Source organism: Cebus imitator, unplaced genomic scaffold (assembly GCF_001604975.1).
Source record: "Cebus imitator isolate Cc_AM_T3 unplaced genomic scaffold, Cebus_imitator-1.0 Scaffold166, whole genome shotgun sequence".
Lineage (NCBI taxonomy): Eukaryota > Metazoa > Chordata > Mammalia > Primates > Cebidae > Cebus > Cebus imitator.
Genome location: NW_016107481.1, coordinates 2522463 through 2547189, shown reverse-complemented (window position 1 = coordinate 2547189; position 24727 = coordinate 2522463). Strand labels below are relative to the sequence as shown.

General features: G+C 37.6%; 1 protein-coding gene across 3 annotated transcripts in view; it reads left to right on the top strand.

Moving 5' to 3' along the window:
* Positions 1–24727, top strand: part of GLMN (glomulin, FKBP associated protein) — a 75157-nt gene that overhangs the window by 16571 nt on the left and 33859 nt on the right. For all 3 annotated transcript variants that reach the window (XM_017544158.2, XM_017544159.2, XM_037744138.1), the window contains exons 8-16: positions 7011–7198; positions 9319–9372; positions 11115–11145; positions 11251–11340; positions 12210–12251; positions 14700–14773; positions 16291–16375; positions 17509–17618; positions 18323–18386. In XM_017544158.2, coding sequence (XP_017399647.1) covers positions 7011–7198; positions 9319–9372; positions 11115–11145; positions 11251–11340; positions 12210–12251; positions 14700–14773; positions 16291–16375; positions 17509–17618; positions 18323–18386 — 738 coding nt within the window. The remainder of the gene's footprint in view (positions 1–7010; positions 7199–9318; positions 9373–11114; positions 11146–11250; positions 11341–12209; positions 12252–14699; positions 14774–16290; positions 16376–17508; positions 17619–18322; positions 18387–24727) is intronic.

The following is a 24727-nucleotide window of genomic DNA, read 5'->3' as shown; positions in this document are numbered from 1 at the left end:
ACGTAGTCTTGCTCTGTCTCTCAGGCTGGAGTGCAGTGGTGTGATCTCGGCTCACTACCTCCACCTCCTGGGTTCAAGCAGTTCTTCTGCCTCAGCCTCCCAAGTAGCTGGGATTATAGTCACTGCCTCCACGCCTGGCTAATTTTTTGTATTTTTAGTAAAGATGGGGTTTTGCCATGTTGACCAGGCTGGTCTCGATCTGACCTCAGGTGATCCACCTGCCTCAGTCTCCCAAAGTGCTGGAGTTACAGGAGTGAGCCACCACGCCTGGCCATAAGATGATTTTAATGTACAAAGTAACTTTAATGATGGACATAGAATTTAAGCTGGGTAAGGGGTGAAGTTAGGACATACCAAACGCAAGAGACAGTGAAAAGGTGATTGGATCATTAAGTCGTAGGACCTGGTGTGGGTGACAAATTTTTGGAGTTAGGTTACTAAGAATGGTGAGCTGAAAAAATAGGAGGTGTAAAGAATAAGGTGCTTTAAAATAGTGTTATGGAAAGATTATAGTTGCTAGTAACGATGTCTGGGATATGAACATCACAGGGTGTTCTAAAGGAGAGGGTGGAGGCCAAGATCATTGGACTAGAGAAAATGAAGTACCTGAGATTTCAGAGTATTAAAAGATCTTTGATTGTACATTTAAATCACACAGAATTATAATGTTGGAAAGCCATGTGATGGGATGACCTTAGGGTCTACTAACTGCAACAAGGAGGGGTAGAAACGGTGAAGTCATTAAAAATAGTGTTTCAGAGTTGAGGGATTTTTAAAGAGGATGGGAAGAGAATGGTGTAGAAGCAGCAAGGAGAACAGGTGTACTCCCAGACTCAGTGGCACAATGTGTATAGATGAATAATATGGCAGTCTTTTGAGAAAGTAGCAGAGAAAGCAGTTTTCAGGTGAGAGCCAATTTTCATTTAGGAGAGATGGAAAAAGGGGTCAGATGAAGGGATGCTAGAAGTTTATGGGAATAAATTCTGAAGATGAGAGATGACTTGGTGACTGATACAATTAGGAATCCACAATTTAATAAGGTTAATGCTGATAGCTGCGATAATAGTGAAGAGGCTGTGAGGGATGAAGAAGGAGAGGTGAAGGTTTTTCTCTGGAGCACACAAAAGTCTGGGGCCTTTTCATTGTTGCCAGTGCTAGAGTACTGTATCATCTACTGGATATAGTATAAGCACCATCACATATGATATGTATTTTGAGAAGATGACTATGAAAGTTGGAAACTATTAAAGGAAATCTGGTGATCTAGGAAAAACCAAACTCAGTTTCTCCTACTATAGTCATAAGAAGTTTCTGACACCAGATGTATGGAGTTCCCTACCCTGCCCCCTGCCCTTCATAGCAAGCAAGCAAACAGTTCCACAGTGGACACCAATTGGGTGTCCTCTAATCCAATTCCAACATTAACTACCTGGAGATAGTGTCAGATCTCACAAGTTGAGGGCTGAATCCCTCAAGACTGCCCGTCTCAAGCCCCAGGATATTTTGCCTGTGCTCTGAATCCGGGTTCCCAGGACTCCCTCCTTGGGTTTGATTAATTTGCTTGATTGGCTTCCAGAACTCAGGGAACTGCTTACTTATATTTAGTGGTTTACTATAAAGAATATTACAAAGGATACAGATGAAGAGATGCATAGGGCTAGGTGTAGGGGAAGGGGCGCTAAGTTTCCACACCCTGTCTGAGTGTACCACCCTCCTGGAAACTTTGTGTGTTCAGCTTCCAAAAGTGTTCTGAATCCAATCATTTTGGGTTTTTATGGAGGCTTCATTATATAGGAATGACTGACTACATCATTGACCATTGGTAATCAACTTAATCTTCAGCCCCTCTGCCTTACTGGGGTCGGATGGGGGTGGGGTTATAGGACTGAAAGTTCCAACCCTCTCATCACAGGGTTGGTTCCCTTGGCAACCACCTCCCATCCTGAGGCTATCCAGGAGACCCAGCCATCAGTAGTAACTCAATAGCATAAAGATACATCACCTTGGAGATTCCAAGGATTTTAGGAGTTGTATCCCAGGAAGTGAGAACAACGAGCAAATACATATTTCACAGTATCACAGATGTTAAACCTGGGAATGATGTAATCAAACTGTATTTAGGATCCGTCACTTTAAAGGAAGATGACTAACTGCAATAAAATTGGAAGTAGGGAAGCCTTGGGAGTTAAGTGAGAAATGATGGGAGAGTAAGTATGGATGTTATGGATATAGTTTTTGTTTGTTTGTTTGTTTGTTTTTTTCCTTTCTTTAATTGACTAAATTTGTGACACATTCTGGTGGTAGGGATATAGTTTTAAAGATGAAGAAAGGGCAGATTTGAGAACTTTATAGTAGGTAAACTTGGCAAAATTTGGTCATTGCTTGGATTTAGAATAAAACATGGATGAGGATTTTTGCTTAGATAACTGGGCAGATGAAGGTGTCAATACTTGAGATAGAGAATATAGAGCAAGGATTTGGGGGTCTTGTGCTTTAAAAGAAACATAGAAATTTTAAAATGTTCCGAAAAGTACTAAAAACTATATAGTACATGCCCATGTGCGCATCACTGAGCTTCAATAATTATCAACATTTTGCCAATTTTGTTTTATCTATCCTCCTCCTTCTCTTCTTGTAGTATGTTATAGCAAGTCCTACACGTAATTCATCTGTAGATCTTTTAGGATGCTTCCCTAATAATAAGGGCTTTTTAAAGAAACAAACACAATGCTGTTATGACGCCTAACAAGATTTTATTACCTTTTTAAAAAAATTTTTTAAGACAGGGTTTCACTCCCATTGCCCAGGCTGGAGTGTAGTAACGTGATCTTGGCTCACTGAAACCTCCGCCTCCCGGGCTCAAGCAGTTCTCCTTCCTCAGCCTCCCAAGCAGCTGGGGCTGCAGGCACACATCTCCCCACCTGGCCAATTTTTTTATTTTTGGTAGAGACGGGGTTTCACGTTACCCAGGCTGGTCTCAAACTCCTGGACTCAAGCAATCTGGCTGCCTTAGCCTCCCAAAGTGCTGGGATTACAGTCAGGAGCCACCATTCCTGGCCTAACACCTAAAAAGATTAATAATAATTTTTTAATATATAGATAACCAGAGAGATATATAATAACCATATATATAATAACCATTATATATATTTACAATAACCAGAGAGAGAGCAGATATTTAAGGAATTTAAAATATATTTTAATATGTAAAATATATGTATATTTAACATATAATTATATATAAATATGTATATATATATTTTGAGACAGGGTCTCATTTTGCGGCCCAGGCTGGAGTGCAATGGCACAATCACGGCTTGCTGCAGCCTCAGCCTCTTAGGCTCAAGTGATCCTTCCACCACAGCCTCCTGAGTAGCTGGACTTACAGGCATGCCCCAGCATTTCTGGCTAATTAAATTTTTTACTTTTGTAGAGGTGAAGTCTCACTATGTTGTACAGGCTGGTCTTGAACTCTTGTCTCAAGTGATCCTCCCACTTTGGCTTCTCAAGGTGCTGGAATTACAGGTGTGAGCCACTGTACCTGACCAGGAGATATTTTTGAATAAGAGTGGGTGAGATTACTTAAAGAGGTGAGAAGAGAAAAGGGCTCAGGAGTGAACTCTAGAGAGTACTAGCACTTAAAAGGAGCCCAAGAAAGAAGTCAGAAGTGGTAGAAATACACATAAACTGGTGTAGTAGGGTTTCAAAAGGATAGAGGTGATCAGGACTCTTAAACACAACATAGAGGTACATTGGAAAGCATCCATCGAATTTAGGAAGTAAGATGGCATTGGTAATCTTAGCAAAAGCAGTTTAAGTATAATGTTGGAGATAAATCAGAGTGGAGTAGATAAAAGAACGAATAACTAATGAGAAAAAGGAGAGGACTAGTGTAAGCTATTTTCTAAAAGAATTTAGATGAGTAAGGAAGGAGAGAATAGCTAGAAGACATGAGGTAAGGGTAGGAAGGTAATGGAGATGGGAAGGCTTGAGCATGTTTATAGCTGTCAGAGTACAAACTGTTGAGGGAACAATGTGGCTTATGAGCAAATGGCTAGACATGGGATCAAAGACATAAGGAGGGTCCTAGAAAGGAAGAAATAATGGGTATCAAGGTAAGAATACATGTTTAGAAATTTGTAGCAGGAATGAGATATTACAGTTGAGGGGAATGAAACCCACTGGCCTCAGATTTCTAGGTGAAGGAGAGATGATCACTTAATAATGAGGAGGTAGAAATGGGCATTGAGTAAAACGGCTTAAGGAAACTGGTAAAGGTTTGAATTACTGAGGGGAATGGAAAGAGATGGTGGAAGACCATGGCAACATTAGTCAGTAGTCCTGGGCACTCAACTGTGGTTGGAGAACACAACTGTAGTGGTAACAGTCTGTATTTTTTTCTCCAGCAGTACTCAGCTCCCTGTGTGTAGAAGTAGAGAAGGTAGATTGTAGTTATTTTTTCAAGACTAGCATTTTAAACTGGGTAGATGCTGCTGAAGTTTTCCTTCAGGGTGCAGATAGTTCAACTGGTCAATACTCCACGATTCAGGTTGGATAGGGAAAGAATGGGGTTTAGGAGGGAATGCCTATGTAGGTCAAAATGAAGGAATCATAGGCCTGGAGAAGTCAGAAGTAGAAAAGCAGATTGCTAGGTGAAAGAGGATGAGAGATTTTGGTCAGAAAACGGGATATTGGAGTTTAAAGTATCAAATACAGAATAGTTCCAGATGTTCAGAGATCCGGCATGGGATCAGGTACTGAAATGGATTAGAACTAAAGGTCACTAGAATTTAGAAATTGAGAACCATGAGAGTGGATGCAGTGATTTGCTGCTTGATTGAAAAATAAATAATAAAGGACCATGAGAATATCCTGTTATAGGGCTTATCTGCATGAACATTCAACTTTTCCGGGATCATAGCAGGAGTTGGGTAGAGAAAAAGATTGTGAGCAGGTGCCAGAGTCTTTAGCAAATGTCAGGAAATTACTACAACGTCAGCATATGACAGAGAAAAGGACAGTATGTTATCTCCATCAAAGGAAAATGTGCTTTTGTTAAAAAGTACAGAAAGAGCCAATACTATAATACTATGCTTAGCCCCTGCCTGTAACTGGCCTACCCAACAGCTGCTTTCCGGGCCCTGGGGTGTAAAAGGTGTGAGAATGAGCATCTTCCACCAGAAATCAGACAGGTTTAGTTAAAGTAGTGAGGTAGAACAAGCATCCCGTGAAGAGACTGAGGATGTAGGCAACTGGTCCTAAGATCTCAGTAGAAGGGACATTACAAGTAAAAAGAGCCAGCAATAAGGATGCACATAGCAGTCTAGAAGTAGAGGTGAGATCAGCTAGGAGATGAAGTGAGGAGATGTCTTCTGTGCTGGAGAAGCACTGGTAAGTATGGTGTGGTTGGGATTCACTGGCCTCAGCCATCTTTATTTTAGTACAGAACTACTAGAATGTCCCAAAGTTTGTGGAATAGGAACATTCCTGAAAGGACAGAGGCTGCCATGAATTATGAAATGGTATGGTGGCAGTACAGCCTGGGTCTGAACAAGACTGCTGGATGGTGTGTGGTTAGGTAGTGAAGGACCAGATTTGGGAACAGATTGGACCTCAGATATCCAGAGCAGCACTGTAGAATCCGGTTGCATGTAATGATGTTTCAAAAAGGCTATCTTAGGATGGATGTGGTAGCTTACACTTGTAGGCCCAGGCCTTTGGGAGGTCAAGGTAGGCAGATCTCTTAAGCCCAGGAGTTTGAGACCAGCCTGGGCTACATGGTGAAACCCTATCTCTATAAAAAATAATAAAAAAATACCAGGTGGCATGGGCCTGTATTCCTAGCTACTCAGGAGATTGAAGTGGGTGGATTGCTTGAGCCTGGGGGAGTCAAGGCTGCAGTGAGCCATGATCATGCCACTGCACTCCAGCCTAAGTGACAGACCCCACAAAAACAACAACAACCAAAAAAAAAAAAAAAAAAAACAGGGCTACCTTACTTTGGAAAAAACACGTGTAGCATTGGCTGAATAAAGAAATGGAGCTTCATGATTAAGAACATTTGGAATCAGAGCGCAATACACTTTTTGTCTTGTAGCTATAACAAGAATGCGTGGCCTTGAAAATCACAGCAGCAGTGTATATTTAGTGTCTGGTAGCTGAATAGCAGTTTCTTGTGACTGAGGATGATTTTCCATGGTTCCTTTTTGTATTCTGAAATGACTAATGGAGCCATCTGGGATCAGCAGATTTTAATTCCCTGAAGGCTGGAAAAGACTTACTTGGCTTTATAATTCCCCACAATGTCAGGCCCAGTGCCTTGCACTTAAGTGCTTATTGAATAAAAGAGTGATTTATGTGGAAGGTCAGTGTTCATTCTGCTTTAGCTATTTTTGTCATTCCCTTTTAACTCCTATATGGTAGTTTGTTGTGACCTTAACTTTCTTATGCTTTTTTTGTGGAGCTGCTCAATAAATATTTGACATAGGTGTTAATACCATTTTATAGCTCATCCAGTGTCACACAGCTAGTAAGTGGTAGAGCCAAAACTCAAAATCAGTTCCAGTGGATTCTGAAGGCCAGATGCTTTCTGGTATGCTAGGATTAGTACCAGTGTCAGAGCTACAGGGGTGATCCTGTTTCCTGAGCATAAAGCTTTGTTTAGCCCTGTGGTCCCACCCACTCATGCAAGGATGCTTCTCTTTCTCTTATGACATGAGAACCCAGATGACCTGAGAGATCAGCAGTGTTACCTCAGGCTCTGCTGCCCTGCCCAGCGTTCCTGCAGACCTTAATTACATCTGCAGAAACCCCTTCACTTTTGTCATGTAATCTAATCATGGGAGTGACATCTTGGCATATTCTGTTGGTTAAAAGCAAGTCTCATAGGTCCCAGTCACACTCAGAGGGAGTGATTACACTCCCCTTGGTGAGGATGTGGGGTCTGAACACAGGGTTAGGGGCATCTTAGAGTCTGTGTGCTATAGTTACCTTTTATATCTGTTTCATAGGGTTTTTTATCAGCAATTGAACACCCTTTCCCCAAAATGATTTTTAATCATGGAAGGAAAAAGAGAACTTGGAATTACCTTGAATTTGAAGAAGAAGAAGATAAACAATTAGCAGATTCAATGGCTTCTCTGGCATATCTAATATTTGTACAGGGCATCTGTATTGATCAGCTTCCAATGGTCTTAAGGTAAGAGTTAATGTTTGGTTTATTCATGTATTCTGAAAGTAATTTCATACAATTCTCATTTATCTAATGTCCAGTATATGCATATTAACAGACCAATATATTTTAAATAAATAATAAAGGCTATTTTTATTAAGAATGATCCCAGCTGTAATCTGTTAAAGATAGCAGTAGACAAGTAATGAAAATGGGGAGTGTTGACATAGGTGTAAGGGAATGGTGGGGACAAGCACTGGAAGATGATAAACTGGGCTTGGTTTTGAAGCCTTTGAGCCCACCCTGGAACTAGCCAGGTACCCAGAGGTATCATCATCTTTTCACTGGATTACTGGTGTAAAATCCTGAGTGGATATTTATATGTCTATTTTTATTCCGTTTTAATTTAACACATTCTGAACACACCAGAAAGTGAAGCCTTAAAAGAAATCCCTTACTGAAAACCCTCCAGTGGCTTTTTATTGCTCTAAGAATAAAGTCTTAATGCCTTTACATAATTTCTGAGACAAACTTATGCCTGCTCTGGTCCCTGCTTGATTGACCTGATTCATCTCCTACCACCTTTCTTCTTGTTTACTATGCTCCATTAACACAGACCTTCTTTTACTTGTTTAAATATGTTATGAATTTTCCTGCTATTCGGCCTTTGTATATGTTTAAAATTATCCTTTAATGTCACTTTTTGAAGAAAGCCTTCACTCACCACCCAATTTAGGTTGAATCCTTCCATTATAATTACCTTGACCTTGTTTTCTTTTTGCATAATATTTATTAAAATTATTTTTTAAATATATAATTTTATAATGTAGTACCTTCTGGACTTGAGTTCTGTGATAACAAGGATTGTATATTTGTCTTATAGGCATTGGGTATTTGTGTCTTTGTATGAGATTGTATATTAATACATACTAATAATACAACTATACTAATATATATTAATATATGTTAATTAATATTAATTAATTAATATTAATATATTAATATATATAAATATATATTTATTAATATACAACTAATATATATTAACATACAACTATATTAATATATATTAATATACTTAGTATATTTGTATGTAAATGTTTTTATATATTAATATAACTAGGGATATATTATTTATATAGTCACATAAAGATATAAATATATATTTATATAAAGATATAAATACATGTATTTATATATTTATATTTATAATTTATAGATTTATAATATGTATTAAATATAGATTATTATTATATGTAGATTATAATTATAAATCTATATTACAAATCTATAAATTATAAATATACATATACATATTTATATATTATGTAAATGTGTATATTTTATAAATATATATTAATATACCTGGGAGGGTAGTTATATGTAAATGTTGCAATAATGGCTACCATTGGCATGTTCGCCATGTATGAAACATTATGCTAGTAACTTTATATGCATTATCTCATCCTTATCATAAGCCTGTGAAGTAGAGCATTCTCTCGTTTTACAGATGAAAATAACAAACTTAGACAAATTAATATACCTCTGTAGATCTAACTACTTTGTGGCGTAGATGGAATTCAGACAGCTGTCTGACCTCAGAGCCTATACTCTTAAGCATCACATTCTGTCACCAAAATAACTTACACAGCACATGTGTATTAGTTTGCTAGGGCTTCTGTAAAATGTGCTACGAACTGGATGGTTAAAATAACAGAAATAGATTGTCTCATAGTTCTGAAGGCTTCTTCTGAGGGTTGTGAAGGAGAATCTTTTCCATGCCTCTCCCCTGGCTTCTGTTGATTTGCTTGCAATCTTTGATGGTCTTTGGCTTGTAGTAGATGCATTACCTGTTCTCTGCCTTCACGTTCATATGCTGTTCTCCCTGTGTGCTTTTGTCTGTCACCAGATTTCCTTATATAAGGACACCAGTCATCTTGGATTAGGGCCTACCTTAATGGTCTCACTTTAAATTGATTATAAAAACCCCTATCTCCAAATAAGGTCATATTCTGAGGTGTTAGAGGTTAGGATTCTAACATATCTTTTTTGGAGGAGATACAATTCAACCCATAACAGAACGTGTGCGTGTACATATATCTCTGTGTGTGTATATAACATAAATGTTTGTTTTGTTTCTATTTTAGCCCGTTGTACCTTTTGCAGCTTAATATGGGGCATATTGAAGTATTTTTGCAAAGGTAAGATCATTTAGATGGTATCTCAAAATGAAATAGTAGTGTTAAAATAGTCTTGTTAAGATCAGAGGAGACTACCTTCTCTTTGCTAGGCCCTAATTAATTAATTGGTTATTTTATAAAACATTGAGGCAAATAATTCACAAGAGAGAGAGAAATGAGTCAAAGAGGTTTTACACCAGGCTTTTTTTATTTTAAACCTATGACAGAATTAAAATTTTGTCTTAAGGCCTTTTCCAGTCATCTGTTTCTAAGGTTTCTTCCCTTATTCCAAAAGTTGGTAAGTTAAAACACCTGTACCCCACTGTATCCTCCTCCACCTTAAGGAAGGGCAGTCAATAAAGGAAGTACATCCATATTTTTCCTTCATGGACACAATCTGTGAATTGCATCGAAAGGAGGTGTCTTGACTCCCACCTTTTATATTTTAGATTATTGACAGTGATATCATTCCAACTTTTCTCATTTGAGGTGCTAAGCAGAAGGACTTTATTTAAAATTAAAAAAAAAAAAAGCCAGGGGGGTGGCTCACGCCTGTAATCCTAGCACTTTGAGAGACCAAGGCGAAGGGATTGCTTGAGCCCAGGAGTTTGAGACCAGTCTCTTTCTCTACAAAAAATATCAGCCAGGCATGGTGGTACATGCCTGTTGTCCCAGCTACTTGGGAGGCTGAGTTGAAAGAATCACCTGGGCCTGGGAGGTTTAGGCTGCAGTGAGCAGAGATCGAACCACTGCAGTCCAGCCTGGACAGCAAAGTAAAACTCTCAAAAAAAAACAAAAAAAAAACCCCAAAAAACAAAAACAGAAATTACAGAGTAACAGATATAATTTCTAGACAGAAATTAAAGAATTTTGCAAAACTCTTTATGCTTTGTTTTCTTACACTATAACATGTTTAAATTGTCTCTTGAGATCTGTTAGGACTTTGCAGTTACCCTCTAGGAACACTAGTGACAGCTCATAAATCCCATCTCTTCCCAAGTGAAGGAATATTTGTAACATGGCAATGTCCAAAGCCTCAGCATACAAGGCAGGAATTTCCAAGGGTCTCCTGGCACAAGTAGTTACTAACTCTGTAAATTTGCTGTATTATGTATGTTTTAATGATTTTATATTGGTTACATTTAGTTTCTGTTATTCATACAGTGATAATATGTATTGTTTTGAATTTAAGTTCTATAATTCTTGATATTTCCAAACTGCATAGTCATTGAGCCAAAGACAATAGTTTTAAACTCCTTGCATGGTTAGAATAATTCCCTGGAGCCGAAGATATTTTTTTGCCACAGATCTTAAGTATTTAGTTAATAGTGATTACATGTTAATTAATGGTGATTATAATCCTTTTTTTAAAAAAAGCATAATCACAAGTAGAGAGCATATAATTCTTTTTTGAATAAAAACAATTGGAAAGATTTTACGGAACAATCAACTGGAATACATAGCATTGGTTATATCAGGTGTAGTTAATTTGTTAGCACTTGCTGTTGAAGAGCTATTGTTCTAAAGTCAGGAAATAACCCCTGAGTGGGTTTATTTTAGTCAGATTTAGAGGTCTTAGCCAAACTGAAAGACAGATCAAAGATGGATTAAAACTTTTGATCAAGTTTGTCAACAGAATTTCTCCTTAATGATAATGCATTTTTTAAATGTTAAAATTTTAATTTTTGCTATATTTTTCTTAAGATGAAGTGTCATTCTAAAATAGTTTACAAATTCATGATAAATTTTAATATATTTTTCAGAACAGAAGAGTCTGTTATCTCCAAAGGATTGGTAAGATGTTTGTTCCCATTATAACTTAAATACATAGTTAGGTCAACAAATAACAGCTGTTGATGTCACTATATGTGTATCTGCATTTTTTTTTTTAATCTGTAGGAGCTGCTGGAGAATGGTTTATTGAGAATAGAAGACAACAGTCTACTTTACCAGTACTTAGAAATCAAGAGTTTTCTTACTGTACCTCAGGTAGATAAAATATGTATTCTAATATTGAAAATAGCCCTTTGCCTGTCCTGAACTTAAAATAAGGTCTTTTCTGATTCCTTTACCTCTCTCTTCTCTGCAACCTTTGAAAACTCTGGTGTAATGCTGTCCAATAGAACTTTGACAGTATGAAAGCCACTATCCAAACTGAACACTTGAAATGTGGCTAATGTGACTAAGGAACTAAGTTTTACATTTAAATTTTAATTTATTTAAACATAAGTAACTATTAGAGGCCACCATTATTGATAGCACAGCATCCAGTGGAAAAGCATAACTTTCTTCTTTTAATACTTTATTTCTGTAGGGAATGAAGTTCCTTTATGTTTCTCATAACTCAAGTTCTCAGGACTCCATCTAATGCATTCACTGACTCATTACCAGAAAGACTAATACACGTTTTGTTTTCCCCTCCTATGGTTTATTTTGCCTAGTACTCTTTGTTAGTTATGATATCCAAAGAAATCCTTAGATTTCAGTGTGAGAACTGGTTTTCCTAATATTTAAATAGAAAAACATGGTTTTTGTTAATATATTGTTTGTTGTTTTTAATTAATAAATTATGTTTCTGCACATTTAATTTCATTTTCTTGCCACTATAGACGTAATTGAAAATTACCATTTGCTTTCAAAAGTACACTTTGTGACACTCCTATTTACTATCATTTAAAAAATCAATTGTAGTTAGCTTTCTGGAATGGAAGGCTTAGGGAAAAATTAATTTACTTCACTTTTAAATCTCCTACCCTCACTTCTCTGAATTTTTAGTATCCTATTGATATGTCATAGTTGTTTATTTGCAGTCAGTATAATCTGTTTACATCTGAATTTTATATTTTTTTTATTTCCAGGGCTTAGTGAAAGTAATGACACTTTGCCCGATTGAGACACTGGTATGTAAATGTTTGGTGGCTAAAGGAAAATGAGTTACAGTGAGAAAATTTGACAAATAATTTAATCTTCTTTTTAAAAATTTTTATTTGTGAAATTTTTTTCCTTTTATTTATTTCTTAATTATACTTTAAGTTTTGGGGCACATGTGCAGAACATGCAAGTTTGTTACATAGGTACATACGTGCCTCGGTGGTTTGCTGTATCTATCAACCCGTCATCTACATTAGGTATTTCTCCTAATGTTATCCCTCTCCAATCCCCTCATCCTCTGCTATCTCTCCCCTAGGCCCCTCAATCCCATGACAGGCCCCAGTGTGTGATGTTCCCCTCCCTGTAACCATGTAATGTCATTGTTCAACACCCACTTATGCGTGAGAACATGTGGTGTTTGGTTTTCTGTTCCTCTGTCAGTCTGCTGAGAATGATGGTTTCCAGCTTCATCCATGTCCCTGCAAAAGACATGAACTCATCCTTTTTTTTTTTTTTTTTTTTTTTTAATTCTACTTTAAGTTCTGGGGTACACGTGGAGATCTTGCAGGATTGTTGCATAGGTACACACATGCCATGGTGGTTTGCTTCCTCCATCCCCCTGTCACCTACATCAGGCATTTCTCCCAATGTTATCCCTCCCCAACCTCCCCTCACCTTACTGTCCTTTCCCTAGCTCCCCACCCCACAACAGACCCTAGTGTGTGATGTTCCCCTCCCTGTGCCCATGTGTTCTCATTGTTCAACACCCACCTATGAGTGAGAACATGTGGTGCTTGGTTTTCTGTTCTTGTCAGTTTGCTGAGAATGAGAACTCATCCTTTTTTATGGCTGCATATTCATGTTGTATATGTGCTCCCACCAACAATGTAAAAGGGTTCCTGTTTTTCCACCATCCTCTCCAGCATCTGTTGTCTCCTGATTTTTTAATGATCACCATTCTAACTGGCATGAAATGGTATCTCCATGTTGTTTTGATTTGCATTTCTCTAATGACCAGTGATGATGAACTTTTTTTCATGTGCTTGTTGGCTGCATAAATGTCTTCTTTTGAAAAGTCTCTCTTCATATCCTTCGCCCACTTTTTGATGGGGTGGGTTGTTTTTTCTTGTAAATTTGTTTAAGTTCTTTGTAGATTCTGGATATTAGCCCTGTGTCAGATGGGTAGACTGCAAAATTTTTTTCCCATTCTGTTGGTTGCCATTTCACTCTAATGATAGTTTCTTTTGCTGTGCAGAAGCTCTTTAGTTTAATTAGATCCCATATGTCACTTTTGGCTTTTGTTGTCATTGCTTTTGGTGTTTTACTCATGAAGTCCTTGCCTATTCCTATGTCCTGAATGGTATTGCCTAGGTTTTCTTCTAGGATTTTTATGGTGTTAGGTCTTATGTTTAAATCTTTAATCCATCTGGAGTTAATTTTTGTATAAGGTGTTAGGAAGGGATCCAGTTTCAGCTTTCTGCTTATGGCTAGCCAGTTTTCCTAACACCATTTATTAAATAGGGAATCCTTTTCCCATGGCTTGTTTTTGTCAGGTTTGTGAAAGATCAGATGGTTGTAGATATGTGGCATTATTTCTGAGGCCTCTGTTTTGTTCCAGTGGTCTATACCTCTGTTTTGGTACCAGTACCATGCTGTTTTGATGACTGTGGCCTTGTAGTATACTTTGAAGTCAGGTAGCATGATGCCTCCAGCTTTGTTTTTTGCTTAGGATTGTCTTGGCTATGTGGGCTCTCTTTTGGTTCCATATGAAGTTTAAGGTGGTTTTTTTCCCCAATTCTATGAAGAAAGTCGATGGTAGCTTGATGGGGATAGCATTGAATCTATAAATTACTTTGGGCACTATGGCCATTTTCATGATATTGATTCTTCCTATCCGTGAGCATGGAATATTTTTCCATCTGTTTGTGTCCTCTCTTATTTCCTTGAGCAGTGGTTTGTAGTTCTCCTTGAGGAGGTCCCTCACATCCCTTGTTAGTTTTATTCCTAGGTATTTTATTCTCTTTGTAGCAATTGTGAATGGGAGTTCACTCATGATTTGGCTCTCTGTTTGTCCGTTATTGGTGTATAGGAATGCTTGTGGTTTTTGCACATTGATTTTGTATTCTGAGACTTTGCTGAAATTGTTTATCAGCTTAAGGAGACTTTTGGCTGAGACGATGGGGTCTTCTAGATAAACAGTCATGTTGTCTGCAAATAGAGACAATTTGACTTCCTCCTTTCCTAATTGAATACCCTTTATTTCTTTTTCTTGCCAGGTTGCCCTGGCCAGAACTCCCAATACTGTATTGAATAGGAGTGGTGAGCGAGGGCATCCTTGTCTTGTGCCAGTAATTTGTAAAATTTTTATATATTTAGGAGGTACAAGTGTGGATTTTTTGCATGCATAAAATGGATAGTGATGAAGTCTGGGCAGTCTTTATTCATTTTACATAATAATATTGTTTGTTCCATTTTAGAGGAAAAAGAGTTTAGCTATGCTTCAGCTATATATTAACAAGTTGGATTCACAAGGCAAATATACATTATTTAGGTATGTATCAAGCATGGTTAATTGCTAAGTGTGTAGGAGATTAAAAATCAAGTTCATGCTATATAATTGTTCTAGGGTGTAGTATGTCGGTATGTTTTACTTGTAATTCAACTCTGGTTGGAAGCCATATTATACATTCTTAGTGATGGCTAGAGAGAGGGTTAATCAAATATTTCAGATATATACATGTATATGTTTATATTTTATATGAATAATAGTATATATTTCAGTTCAATTAATTGGAATACTCTAAATTTGAAATAGACAACGATAATTAAACTAAGATTGGTAATGATAATGCTTCTAGTAGAACTTTACATATGTCACTAATCTCCATTACTCATAGTTGAAATTGATGGCTCTGGAATTACAACTTTGATAGGCTATGCACTGTGTTAATAGTAGAGCTTACTAATAGTGCTCTTTGAGGTTGAAAAGATTCTAGCAATTCTCTAAGTTAAAAATTGGTAAACTTTTTAAGTCTCTATGAAGAGCCAAATAGTAAATATAGGGTTTATGGGCTATACAGTCTCTGTTGCAGCTGCTCAACTTTGTCCTTCTATTGGGGATGGTTATGTGCCAGTAAAACTTTATTGATAAAATTGGGCAGCAGGCTGGATTTGCTAAAATGTCTCATTTGGGATTGGCCAATATTAGCCCTCTTTTCTTTTTTGGGGGGTGTAGCAGTGTGATCATGGCTCACTGCAGCCTTGACCCTTGACCTCCCAGGTTCAGGGTCCTCCCACCTTAGCCTCCCAGGTGCATGCCATCATGCCCAGCTAATTTTTTTGTGGAGACAGGGTTGTGTCATGTTGCTCAGGCTGGTCTCACACTCCTGGGCTCAAGCTATTTCCTCACCTCAGCCTCCCAAAGGAGACGGGGTTGTACCATTGTTGCCCAGGCTGGTCTCACACTCCTGGGCTCAAACGATTCACGCACCTCAGCCTCCCAAAGTTTTGAGATGACACGCATGAGCCACCATGCCCAGCCAACACTCTTGATCCTATCTTTTCTTCTTTTCTATTGCTAGTAAGAGCAAGTTTATGAAATCTCAATTCTTAGATGTTATACCAGCTTTCCTATTCTGTTCTATCTGTATCTACCAATAAATCCCCTTTTTTTCTTAAGCTAGTCATATTTAGTTTTTTTGCAATTGAGCTACTCTAGCACTAGACTACTTCACAGGAAATAATTTGAGGATTTTTTTAGACTATTATGTTAGTGCCCTTTCTTGCCATGTTTAATTATTGTAACTATGTGCATAAAAATATTCATTGGTTTGATAGAAATGGCTTGTTGGAAGATCCAGTTATAAATAAGAATTTACCAGTTAGCGAGAGTAGAAACTATTACAGGTAACTTTGTAATTGGTTGATCACCTTGCTAATTACCATTACTTTGGGGTTTTTATTCTTAGAGGTAACACGTGGCCTCTTTGAATTTGTAAGACTTTTATCACCATTTAATTCTAATGCTGTCCAGGATAATTTCACATCTATTGTAAATTTACTTTCAAGGTGCTTATTGAATACTAGTCATCACTCAGGTGTGGAGGCTTTTATTATTCAAAATATCAAAAATCAAATTGACACATCATTAAAGGTAAGAACATAGCCAAAGTGTCAATTATTATTTTATTTCATAGTGTATATTTTATTTATTTATATGTAGAATACGTTAATGTGAGTTTTTGCTCTATCTCTAGTATTACTATTAATTAAATACTAATAAGACATTTTTTCCCCTATTTCTACTATGTTTTAAAAACTCTGAATTCGGAAATTTTGTTAACTATAAGTTTAAATTCTTTGATCTTTCTTTCTTTTTTTTTTTTTTTTTTTTTTTCGAGAAGCAGTCTTGCTCTGTCACCTAGGTTGGAGTGTAGTGTCGCGATCTTGGCTGACTGCAGCCTCCACCTCCTGGGCTCAAGCAATCCTCCCATGTCAGCCTCCCAAGTAACTGGGACTACAGGCACCCACCACTGCGTCTAGCCAAATTTTGTTTTTGTAGAGATGGGGTTTCACCATGTTGCCCAGGCTTATCTCGAGTTCCTGATCTCAAGTGATCCATCCACCTTGGCCTCCCAAAATGCTGGGATTATAGGTGTGAGTCACCACACTGGGCCTCTTTAAGCTGATATTATAGTTTCTTTTTGTTTTGGTATATGCTGCTGAAAATGAATGAAAACTTAAGTCTCTTCTGTTTGTGAGTGCTCAGTAATTCTAAATGGAAAACAGTGCACCAGTGTTCTCAAGCTGGCAGGGTTTGTTCTTGGTATCTAGAAAGTGAATGAAAATATGGAAATTAGAGTTTAAAAAATGTGACTGGGCGCGGTGGCTCTCATCTGTAATCCCAATACTTTGGGAGGCCGAGGCAGGTGGATCACGAGGTCAGGAGTTTGAGACCAGCCTGGCCTACACGGCAAAACATGTCTCTATTAAAAATACAAAAATTAGCTGGGTGTGGTGGTGGGTGCCTTGCCTGTAATCCCAGCTACTGAGGCAGGAGAATCACTTGAACCCAGGAGGCAGAGGTTGCAGTGAGTCAAGATTGTGCCATTGCGCTCCATCCTGGGTGACAAGAGCAAAACTCCATCTGAAAAAAANAAAAAAAAAAAAAAAAGAAATGTATTTTAAATGTGTAATTGTTTATTTTTGTAGTGTCATGGTATTAGAAAAGCACATGAATTATCAAGCTGTTATTTAAAGCCTTTTCATTTTTCATTTGCTTTTCAGAGAACACATAACAAAAAATGGTTTACAGGACCACAGTTGATTTCCCTTCTTGATTTGGTACTCTTTCTCCCAGAGGGTGCGGAAACAGATTTACTGCAAAACTCAGATAGGTGAGGTGACCATTACTAAAATCCACATAGGAAATTCAGAATAAAATGTGAAACACCTGCTTAGGGAACCTCAAGTAATAAAATGTCTTTTCCTGTGATTTTTTGATCCATGGCTAATTCATTAAATTACATAAAGATTTTTCTTATTTAAGTGATTTGTTAATGTGTAGAAACAAAATTAAAAGCTCCTCTTTCTAGATGAATGATCAACACTATGATTGATAGTTTTTATGTACCCAGCATTCCATAGAAATTTGCAAGGACAGCGTTTGTGCTTAAAACTAAAAATCTGTGTATATAATTTATGTGTTTAGGTTTTGTTGTTTTATTGTTTTCCAGGTCATTTTTTTCATATAGAACATATAATTTCAGTTTCAGTATATTGGAATGGATATTGAGAAATGGTTATAATCATGTAAAAAGTAATCTTAAAATTCAGAAAGCAAGAGGTGATATCATGCTTTCAAATATTAACAATAGCAAGAGTTTCTTTAAACAAGGATAATAATTTTCACAATTGTATGATTTGAACTTAAATAGAAAACAAGAGTGATGTTATTCCTATATAAAAAGATATATTAATAGAAATAGTTTCTAATGGCACCTAATTATAAAAATATGCACAAAGTTTTAGCTTATTAATTGAGATTGCTGTTGACTATATAAAACCATACTGTAAAGTAATATATATTTTTAATTAACAGGATTATGGCTTCATTAAATTTATTGAGGTATTTGGTTATCAAAGATAATGAAAATGACAATCAAGTAAGTAAAGTATTTGAAAAGAAACTGTGAGTATATTCGAAAGGCATAAGGAATGTTTCAGATATTCTTGATCAGTACCTAAAGCCAATATTTAAACTTACCTAGCTATAAAGGCTGGGAAGGGTTGCCAACAATTATTCTGAAACCTGAAGTTAATTCCCAGGTACATTTACCCCCCCACACACCCAGCCTTCCTTTCCCTTTCCTATTGTACCTCTGCTTTCTTGCCAAAAGCACTTAGTACTGTTGGGTAGATAAGTCACAGGTTCTAAGTCAACTAACCTTGTGGAGCTCAATGTACATGTGAGTGTCTTGTTCAGTTTCCTCCACCTGTAGCTCATGAGCTATATAAAATCATCTGATATTTTAATATTGCCTCATCAGACACGACAAATTGAAACATTTTCAGCACTAAAACAGAATTTGTTAATAGCACCTTTTAAATAATGGTTAGGAAGTTCGATTTTTTAAAAAATAACACTTCATTAGAAGTATTTAATACATAGAAAATTATTTGAGGGAGATTTGTCATACAGTAAAATTATATTTGCTTTTTATCTTCTTTTTCTACCCTTTTCTGGTAATTGCTTTCCCTATATATATCACCTGTATTAGCTAGAACTACCTGAATCATGTGTCATTAATTGGGGTTTTGTTTTTTTTTTTTTTTTTTTACGGTAGTGAATTGATTTTTATATACAGATGCCAAAGAAATTTTTTTAATTAGGTAAATCATGATTTGGGATGAAAGTTTATGGGAAAAGTAGCAGTTTCTTTTCTTCCTGACAGATCCGTAGTAGATTCAGTGATTTGACCCCCTTGTTCATCCCCCTTCAGCTGAAAATAGTTAATTTGACATCATTGACTAGTGCTTACTCTATATCAGGTACTATTTTTTTTTTTTAACACTTTCTTGTGAAAATTTTCAAATGTACAGCAAAGTTGAAAGAATTTTATAGTGATCATTGGTTTACCCACCACCTAGAGTGTATGATTCTACTGTACTTACTTCATCATGTATCTATTACTCCACCCTCTGTCCATGTCCATCACTCTTATCAGTCTTTTTTTTAAATGTATTTCAAAGTAAACTGCACACATCAGCATACTTTCTGCTAAATATTTCAGCATGTATTTCATTGAATTGATTAACTATTTGTCTGTAGTTTTTCTGAGGTAAAATGTGCATAATGAAATGTTGAGATTTTAAGTGTATAAGATTCACTGAATTTTAACTAATTCATAGATCTATATTATCTAAACCCATGTGAATATAGAACATTTCCATCATCACAAGGCATTCCTCTTGCCCCTTCCCAGTTAATTCTGACCTCATTGCTCCACTCACCCCTGCCAGGGACAACCACTGTTCTGCCCAAGTGCTGTATATCATTTATTCTTCAGAGAGAGTCTCGTTCTCTTGCCCAGGCTGGATTACAGTGGTATAGTCATGGCTTACTGCAGCCTTGACCCCCTGGGCTCAAGAGATCCTCCTACTTCAGACTTCCAAAGTGGTAACTTCCAGACATGAGCCACCATGGCCAGCCAAGAAAAGTACTCCTTATTTTTCACTTTGCATAGATAATGTAGGTGAAAAAAAGATCATTAACTTACACAAGGGCAAACATCTAGAAAGTCGTAGAAATAGCTATGACCCCAGGCAGTGGCCAGAAGTTTCTAAATCACAAACTAAATCCTGATTTCTGAAGGAGCTTGTGATAAAAGCTATAATATAAAATTCAGCAATTGAGGCCCTGAGACTTCAGGAAGGTAGCCTTAGGGTAGGTTATGAGTTTTTACTTTTTTAGTAATCAAGAAAGGCTGTACCTACTTGAGAGATTATCTGACTTGCCTGACAAAAAGAAAAGGCATCTTGTTGATTGGGATTGATAGATATGTTAGATATGGAACATAAGAGTAATACAAACGCAGCAGATTGGTCTCTGCCTAGAGAGGGAAGACTTAAGAGCAGTTTTCCATTGTGTAGTGTCCACTATACTATTCACAGATAATTCCTCACTTTTGTTTGGCATGTACATTTTATGGTGAAAAAAAGGATACAGCCAGCCCATAGGACTTTTTTTTTTTTCCCCCAAAGAGACAGTGTCTCACTGTATTGCTCAAGCTGGGGTGCAGTGACACAGTCATGGCTCACTGCAGCCTCAAACTCCCCAGTTTAAATAATCCTCCCATGTCAGCCTCCCAAAGTGCTGCGATTACAGGTTTTTTTTTTTTTTTGAAGCAGAGTCTCACTCTGTCTCCTAGGCTGGAGTGCAATGGCACGGTCTCAGCTCACTGCAATGTTCACTTCACAGCTTCAAGCAATTCTCCTGCCTCAGCCTCCTGAGTAGCTGGGACTACAAGCAGGCACTACCACACCAGCGAATTTTTATATTTTTAGTAGAGATGGGGTTTCATCATGTTGCCCAGCTGGTCTCAAACTTCTGACCTCAAGTGATCTTCCCGCCTCCGCCTCTCAGAGTGCTGGGATTACAGGTGTTAGCCACCGTGCCAGCCGACAGGCATTTCTTATTTAATGGATTTTAACAATTTTTCTAAGGGATCAGATATTCCAAATTATTGCTTTATAAGTTACCATAAGAATTATACCAGGGAAACTAGCAAAAATTCAGTCCAGGCTGCCAAACTGACTTCTTTTAGATGCTTGAGAGTCCATCCATCTTGGAAACATTTCTTTCTTTCTTTTTTTTTTTAAGTGCATTTTAGGTTTTGGGGTACATGTGAAGAACATGCAAGATTGTTGCATAGGTACACACGTGGCAGTGTGTTTTGCTGCTTTCTTCCCCATCACCTATATCTGGCATTTCGCCCCATGCTATCTGTCCCCAACTCCCCACCCCCCACTGTCCCTCCCCTATTTCCCCCCAACAGACCCCAGTGTGCAGTGCTCCCCTCCCTGTGTCCGTGTGTTCTCATTGTTGAACACCCGCCTATGAGTGAGAACATGCGGTGTTTGATTTTCTGCTCTTGTGTCAGTTGGCTGAGAATGATGGTTTCCAGGTTCACCCATGTCCCTATAAAGGATACGAACTCATCGTTTTTGATGGATGCATAATATTCCATGGTGTATATGTGCCACATTTTCCCTGTCCAGTCTATCATCAATGGGTATTTGGGTTGTTTCCAGGTCTTTGCTATTGTAAACAGTACTGCAATGAACATTTATGTGCACGTGTCCTTATAGTAGAACAATTTATAATCCTTTGGCTATATACCCAGTAACGGGATTGCTGGGTCAAATGGAATTTCTATTTCTATGTCCTTGAGGAATCGCCACACTGTCTTCCAAAATGGTTGAACTGATTTACACTCCCACCAACAGTGTAAAAGTGTTCCTATTTCTCCACATCCTCTCCAGCATCTGTTGTCTCCATATTTTTTAATGATTGCCATTCTAACTGGCATGAGATGGTATCTCAATGTAGTTTTGATTTGCATTTCTCTGATGACCAGTGATGATGAGCATTTTTTCATATGCTTGTTGGCCTCATGTATGTCTTCTTTTGTAAAGATTCTGTTCATATCCTTTGCCCACTTTTGAATGGGCTTGTTAGTTTTTTTCTTATAAATCTTTTTTAGTTCTTTGTAAATTCTGGATATCAGCCCTTTCTCAGAGGGGTAAACTGCAAAAATTTTTTCCCATTCTGTTGGTTGCTGATTCACTCTAATGACTGTTTCTTTTGCTGTGCAGAAGCTGTGGAGTTTGATTTGTTCCCATTTGTCTATTGTGGCTTTTGTTGCCAATGTTTCTGGTGTTTTTGTCATGAAGTCCTTGCCTACACCTATGTCCTGAATGGTTTTGCCTAGATTTTCTTCTAGGGTTTTTATGGTGTTAGGTCTTACGTTTAAGTCTTTAATCCATCCGAAGTTAATTTTAGTGTAAGGTGTCAGGAAGGGGTCCAGTGTCTGCTTTCTGCACATGGCTAGCCAGTTTTCCCAACACCATTTATTAAACAGGGAATCCTTTCCCCATTGCTGGTTTTTTGTCAGGTTTGTCAAAGATCAGATGGTTATAGATGTGTTCTGTTGCTTCCGAGGCATCTGTTCTCTTCCATTGGTCTATATCTCTGTTTTGGTACCAGTACCATGCTGTTTTGATTACTGTAGCCTTGTAGTATAGTTTGAAGTCTGGTAGTGTGATGCCTCCCACTTTGTTCTTTTTGCTTAGAATTGACTTGGCCATGCGGGCTCTCTTTTGGTTCCATATGAAGCTTAAGGTGGTTTTTTCCAGTTCTGTGAAGAAGGTCATTGGTAGCTTGATGGGGTTAGCGTTGAATCTGTAAATTACTTTGGGCAGTATCGCCATTTTCACGATATTGATTCTTCTTAACCAGGAACATGGAATGTTTTTCCACCTGTTTGTGTCCTCTCTTATTCATTGAGCAGTGTCTTGTAGTTCTCCTTGAAGAGGTCCTTTACATTCCTTGTTAGTTGTATTCCTAGGTATTTTATTCTCTTTGTGGCAATTGTGAATGGCAGTTTGTTCTTGATATGGTTCTCTTTAAGTCTGTTATTGGTGTATAGGAATGATTGTGATTTTTGCACATTGATTTTATATCCTGAGACTTTGCTGAAGTTGCTTATCAGTTTCAGGAGATTTTGGGCTGAGATGATGGGGGTCTTCTAGATATACAATCATGTCGTCTGCAAATAGAGACAATTTGACTTCCTCCTTTCCTATTTGAATACCCTTTATTTCTTTTTCTTGCCTGATTGCTCTGGCTAGAACTTCCAGTACTATATTGAATAGGAGTGGTGAGAGAGGGCATCCTTGTATAGTGCCAGATTTCAAAGGGAATGCTTCCAGATTTTGCCCATTCAGTATGATATTGGCTGTTGGTTTGTCGTAAATAGCTTTTATCATTTTGAGATACGTTCCATCAGTACCTAGTTTATTGAGCGTTTTTAGCCTAAAGGGCTGTTGAATTTTGTCAAAGGCCTTCTCTGCATCTACTGAGATAATCATGTGGATTTTGTCTTTGGTTCTGTTTATGTGGTGAAGTACGTTTATAGACTTGCATATGTTGAACCAGCCTTGCATCCCCGGGATGAAGCCTACTTGATCATGGTGGATTAGCTTTTTGATGTGCTGTTGCAATCAGCTTGCCAGTATTTTATTGAAGATTTTTGCGTCTGTGTTCATCATGGATATTGGCCTGAAGTTTTCTTTTCTTGTTGAGTCTCTGCCGTGTTTTGGTATCAGGATGATGTTGGTCTCACAAAATGATTTGGGGAGAATTCCCTCTTTTTGAATTGTTTGGAATAGTTTCAGAAGGAATGGTACCAGCTCCTGTTTGTATGTCTGGTAGAATTCAGCTGTGAACCCATCTGGACCTGGGCTTTTTTTGGGTGGTAGGCTCTTAATTGCTGCCTCAACTTCAGACCTAGTTATGGGTCTTTTCAGGGTTTCAGCTTCTTCCCGGTTTAGGCTTGGGGAGGAGGCAAGTGTCCAGGAATTTATCCATTTCTCCCAGATTTACTAGCTTATGTGCATAGAGTTGTTTTTAATAATCTCTGATGATGGTTTGAATTTCTGTGGAATCTGTGGTGATATCCCCTTTACCGTTTTTTATTGCATCAATTTGGTTATTCTCTCTTTTCTTTTTTATTAATCTGGCTAGTGGTCTGTCTATTTTGTTGATCTTTTTGAAAAATCAGCTCCTGGATTTATTGATTTTTTTAAAGGGTTTTTTGTGTCTCTATCTCCTTCAGTTCTGCTCTGATCTTAGCTATTTCCTGTCTTCTGCTAGATTTTGAGTTTTTTCGGTCTTGCTCCTCTAGCTTTTTCAATTTTGACGATAGGGTGTCAATTTTTGACCTCTCCTTGCTTCTCATGTGGGCACTTATTGCTATATATTTTCCTCTAGAGACTGCTTTAAATGTGTACCAGAGATTCTGGTATGTCGTGTCTTCATTCTCATTGGTTTCGAAGAACATCTTTATTTATGCCTTCATTTCATTGTTTATCCAGTCAACATTCAAGAGCAAGTTGTTCAGTTTCCATGAAGCTGTGCAGTTCTGAGTTATGTTTTTGAATTCTGAGTTCTAACTTGATTGCACTGTGGTCTGAGAGACCGTTTGTTATGATTTCCGTTCTTTTGCATTTGCTGAGGAGTGATTTACTCCTGATTATGTGGCCAATTTTGGAGTAGGTGTGATGTGGTGCTGAGAAGAATGTATATTCTGTGGATTTAGGGTGGAGAGTTCTGTAAATGTCTATTAGGTTAGCTTGTTCCAGGTCTAAGTTCAAGTCCTGGATATCCTTGTTAATTTTCTGTCTGGTTGATCTGTCTGATATTGACAATGGGGTGTTAAAGTCA